Source organism: Calidris pugnax, unplaced genomic scaffold, assembly GCF_001431845.1.
Source record: "Calidris pugnax isolate Ruff unplaced genomic scaffold, ASM143184v1 scaffold1105, whole genome shotgun sequence".
NCBI classification, from domain to species: Eukaryota; Metazoa; Chordata; class Aves; order Charadriiformes; family Scolopacidae; genus Calidris; species Calidris pugnax.
In genome coordinates this window covers 30,383-35,102 of record NW_015091722.1, presented here as the reverse complement: position 1 = coordinate 35,102, position 4,720 = coordinate 30,383, and the positions used below count along the sequence as shown (strand labels likewise).

Sequence of the window (4,720 nt, the reverse complement as noted above, 5' to 3'; positions counted from 1 at the left end):
GCAGGTGAGGGGCTGCTGCGCAACCTGGGGGCGGCGGCGGCAGCCCCCTTCGGCGTGGGGCTGCTGACCCACATGCTGCGCTGCGGGGCCCCCCCGGCCCGTCTGGCCTGCGCCACCGCCCTGCCCCTGCTCACCAGGTACCGACCCTATAGATAACCCTATAGAGCCCCTATAAGATGCCCCATCGAACCCCTATAGAGCCCCCCTAGGTTCCCTGCTATGGTGTCGCCGTAGACACCCCCCCATATCCCACCTCGGGGGGTCCCTCACGCGTTCCCCTGTGGCTGAGCCCATCTGTCCCCTATAGAGCTCTATATGTCCCCCATACAGGCTCTACGGTGTCCCTATAGCCCCCCCAGAACCAGCCCCATAACTCACCCTCTTGCGTTCCCCTCCACCCGGGGCCCACACGTCTCCTATAGACACGTACGTGTGCCCTATACGTACCCCTATAGTTCCCCTGTAGATCTCCTATATGTTCTCTCTTGTCATCGGCGTGTCGTTGGCATGTCCCCTGGGCTGGAGGGGGTGTCCCTAGACCCCCCCACATATCCCCCACACCTTGGCGTGACCCATGATGCTGGTGTGACCCACAGAATTGGTGCGACCCATGACGGTGGTGGTGCCATGTGGCTGTGACCCACAGCGTTGGCGTGACCCATGGCGTTGACATCACGTTGGCGTGACCCATGGCGTGGGCGGGCGTCATGTTGGCATCGCGTTGCTGTGACCCACGGGTGTTGGCGTGGCCCATGATGTTGGCATCATGTCGGCATCACCTACGGCCTTGGCATCACGTTTGCCATGACCCATGACGTTGGCATCGCATTGGTGCGACCCACAGCGTTGATGTCACCTTGGCGTGACCCACGTCATCGGCACGACCCGCGTTGCTGGCATCACCCGTGTCCTTGGTGTAACCCAAGTCGTTGTTGTCACGTTGGTGTGACCCTTGGCACTGGTGTGGCGTTGGTGGGACCCTCAGTGTCCCTTTGCCCTGACAACTGGCGTGACATGTGTCCTTGGCGTGTGCAGGCCCACCTCACCGGCGCGGGGGCTGCTGTGGGGAGGGGGAGCGGTGGCCCTGCTGCTCTCGGCGGTGGCCCAGGGTCCCGCATCCCCCTACGAGCCACCCCCGGCCTTCGCCCTCTACGCTGCTGATGCCATCTCCCTCCTCCGGGGACACGCCGGGGACACACCGGGGGACACGGGACATGGCAAGGACACGCCTGGACAAGCCGATGCCGAGGACCTGCAGGTACGGCCCCGTGGGGTGACGGGGACGTTTGGATGGGGACATGGGGGACGTGTGGAGGGGGACACGGAGGCCGCTGGGGAGTCTTGGGGACGTGGAGAATCCTTGAGGACCTGTGGGGACGTGGAGAATCCTTGAGGACCTGTGGGGACACTGAGGACCTGCCTGGGGACGCTGGGATCGTTGGGAACATCAGGGATCCTTTGGGGACACCCAGATGGGGTCCCGCCGGGGGGGATACCCCCCAGACTCACAGGTGCTCTTGGGGACCCGCAGGTGCACGGAGATGAGGACACCAAGGACCTGTGGGGACACGGAGACACCGAGGACCTGTGGGGACAGGTGGACAGAGATGGGGACAGCGGTGACGCCCTTGAGGAGAATGGTGACCTGCAGAGACCTCTGGACCAACACAAGGACCTCGAGGACCCCTGGGGACACGCGGATACCTTTAGGGACGCTGAGGACACCTGGAGACACGTGGATGGTGACACGACCTCTCCGGTGGATGGGCACGGTGACATTGGGGACACACCAGGGTGCACCAATGGACATGGGGACCCATGGGGACACGCGAATGGACTTGGGGACGCTGATGACTCGTGGGGATCCACAGGGTCCCCGTATCCCCTGTCCCCTGTGACCCTCTACCCCCCACCCCTGCTGTCCCCTGTGTCCCCTTGTCCCCAGGTATCTCCAGACTCATTTTCCCCTGGGTCCCCCTGTCCCCAAGTGTCCCCAAGGGCTGCTAAACGTTCCCGAGCGTCCTCTTGTCCCCAGCTGTCCCCAGATCTTCCTGACCTCCATTCCCAAGTGGCCCCAAGACCCCCCAAACGTCCCCTGTTGTCATCTTCTCCTCCCCTGTCCTCAGACCTCCCCAACTCATGTCCCCAGGTGTCTCTGAGGTTCTCCAACCCATGTCCCCAACTGTCCCCATCTCCCCAGGGGTCCCCGAGCCCTCTCGGCCCCTGTCCCCAACCGTCCCCGGTGTCCTCCAGCCCCTGTCCCCAGCCATCTCCCTGTCCCCAAGCCTCCCCGACCTCCTCCAGCCCATCTCCACCACCATCTCCAGCCCCACAGGCATCTCCAGCCACCCCAGCCGTGCACCCCCCTGTGTCCCCAACATGTCCCTATGCCCAGACCCCCCACGACCTCCTCCTCCTCCCCAATGGTGGCCACCCCGGGGTGCCGGTGGCCCGGGCGGCCTTAATCCAGGGGTCCCCTGTCTTGGGAGCCATGTTGGGGGGAGCCTTCGCTGAGGCACACCAGGCAGCGGTGACCTTGGGCTGTGCCCCCCGCCACCCTCTCCTCCTCCTCCTCCATTTCATCCATGGCTGCCGGGGTGGCTCCGGGGACGGGTGTCCCCTCCTGTCCCCCCCTGTGTCCCCGGCCACCGCTGGCGCCGCCGTTGCTTTGGCCCGCCGGTACCTGGTGGAGGGGTTCGAGGGCGTCATGGCCACCGCCGTCACCGCCTCCCCCGCTGCCCTCTGGGCCTTGGCCGAGCGGTGGGCTTCCACCCCGTTGGCCAACCGGGCCGCCCAGGCCATTCTGGGGGGGCCACCCCACAACGTGGCCCCCCGCTTGGTACGGGTGGCCCGCTTGGCCCGATGTCCCCCTCGCCTGGCCCGGGCCTTGATGGCTGCCGTGGCGCCCCAGGGGGCCCGGCCCCACCTTGATATGGGGGAACCCTGGGGTGGGGGCGACCCTCTGCTGCGACCCCCCGGAGACACTAATGGGGACCTCAGGGATGTCCAGGAGGACCTCAGGGACCTGGAGGGTGACTTTGGGGTCCCTTACGAGGACCTCAGAGACACCCAGGGAGACCTGGACAATGTGGCAGACCCCTTTAGGGACCCCTCTGTGGACAGTGGGGATCCCTTGGGTGAAGATGATGTGGACGTGGAGGTCAAGGGGCCTCTCTAAGACCTTGGGGAACCCCAGCAGGACCTTGGGGACCTCTTTGGGGATCTTGGGGAACACTGCGTGGGTGTTGGGGACCGCTTAGATGAAATCTGAGGAGCACATGGAGGTCAGGGACCTCTCTAGGACCTTGGGGACCCTCAGCAGGACCTTGGGGACCACTGCATGGGTGTTGGGGACCCTTCGGATAAAGACAAGGAGGACATGGAGGGTCAGGGACCTCTCTAAGACCTTGGGGACACCCTCGGGGACCCCTCTGGATGTTGGGGACCCCTCAGCTGAAGATGATGTGGACATGGAGGTCAGAGACTTCTCTAGGACCTTGGGGGCCCTCTTATGAGTCTTGGGGACTCCTTAGATGAAAATCAGGAGGACATGGAGGTCAGGGGACCTTTCTAAGACCTTGGGGACACCCTGGAGAACACTTTTGTGGCTGTTGGGACCCCTTAGGCAGAGATCAGGGGGACAAAGAGGTCAGGAGAGCTCTCTTGAGATCTTGGGGACACCTTTAGGGATGGCCACGGGGACCTTAGGGAGGACTTTGTGGACTTTAAGGACGTTGTGGACCTTCTTGGGGACCCCTCTATGGGTGTGGGGACCCTTTGGATGAGGACAAAAAGGACCTGGAGGTCAAGGGACCTCTGTAAGACTGTGAGAGCACCCATTAATTTTGGGGACGCGCTGAAGGACCATCTAAGGGAAACCCCTTGGGTGAAGATGAGGAGGACACAGAGATCGAGGGACCCCTGTGGGGACATTTGGGACCCCCTCGAGGGGTCTTCCTCTAGATGTTAAGGCCTTTTTTGATGATGAAGGTGAGGCTGGGGATGTTGGGGAGCCCCATGAGGATCTTGGGGGTGTCTCCTCTACGTGTTTAGGACCTATTTGATGATGAAGATAAGGCTGGGGCCATAGGGAGCCCCCCTCCAAGGATTTGGGGGGCCCCTGTGAGGATCTTGGGGACCTCATCTCTTTTTTTTTTTTTTTTGATGATGATGAAGATGAAGGTAGGGAGGTGGGACGCCCCAGCCCACAGGGACCTTGCAGAAGCCCAAGGTGGTGGCATTTGGGGTGGTGGCACAAGGGGAGGAGGAGGAGGCCCAGATTTAGGGGAGGACATCACAGTTTGGGAGGGCGCACCCCCCACGCCCCACACCCCTCCAGGTTAGGGGGGGCTGCTCTGGGAGGGGTTGCCTGCTTTTTGGGTTGATTTCAGGGGGTTTTGGGGCCGTGACTGTAACGAAGGCAGCACGCAATAAAGGAGGTGAAACGGCACCAGCGTGATGAGGAACCCAGCCCTTCGGGGCCCCCCCATATCCCGGGGACCCCCCCCTCCACGTCCCAGGGTCCCCCAGCCTTTGGGACACCCCCCACCCAATATCCCAGGGACCCAGGTGTTTAGACCCCCCCCCCCTCCTCGTGTCCCAGGGACCCCCATATCCCCGGGACCCAGGCGTTTGGAGCCCCCCCATATCCCAGGGACCCCGAGCATCCGCCCCCACCCCACCCCCCCCATATCCCAGGGACCCCGAGCATCCGGTGTCC

The 4,720-nt window shown here is 63.4% G+C and overlaps 1 protein-coding gene across 1 annotated transcript in view; it reads left to right on the top strand.

Moving 5' to 3' along the window:
* ARMC5 (armadillo repeat containing 5) overlaps window positions 1-4,149 on the top strand; it is a 10,864-nt gene extending 6,715 nt beyond the window's left edge. Inside the window, exons 8-10 of the mRNA XM_014961998.1 lie at window positions 5-137; window positions 1,036-1,258; window positions 1,532-4,149. Of these exons, the coding sequence (XP_014817484.1) occupies window positions 5-137; window positions 1,036-1,258; window positions 1,532-3,178 (2,003 nt within the window). The 3' untranslated portion in view covers window positions 3,179-4,149. The remainder of the gene's footprint in view (window positions 1-4; window positions 138-1,035; window positions 1,259-1,531) is intronic.
* The last annotated feature ends 571 nt before the right edge of the window (window positions 4,150-4,720 follow it).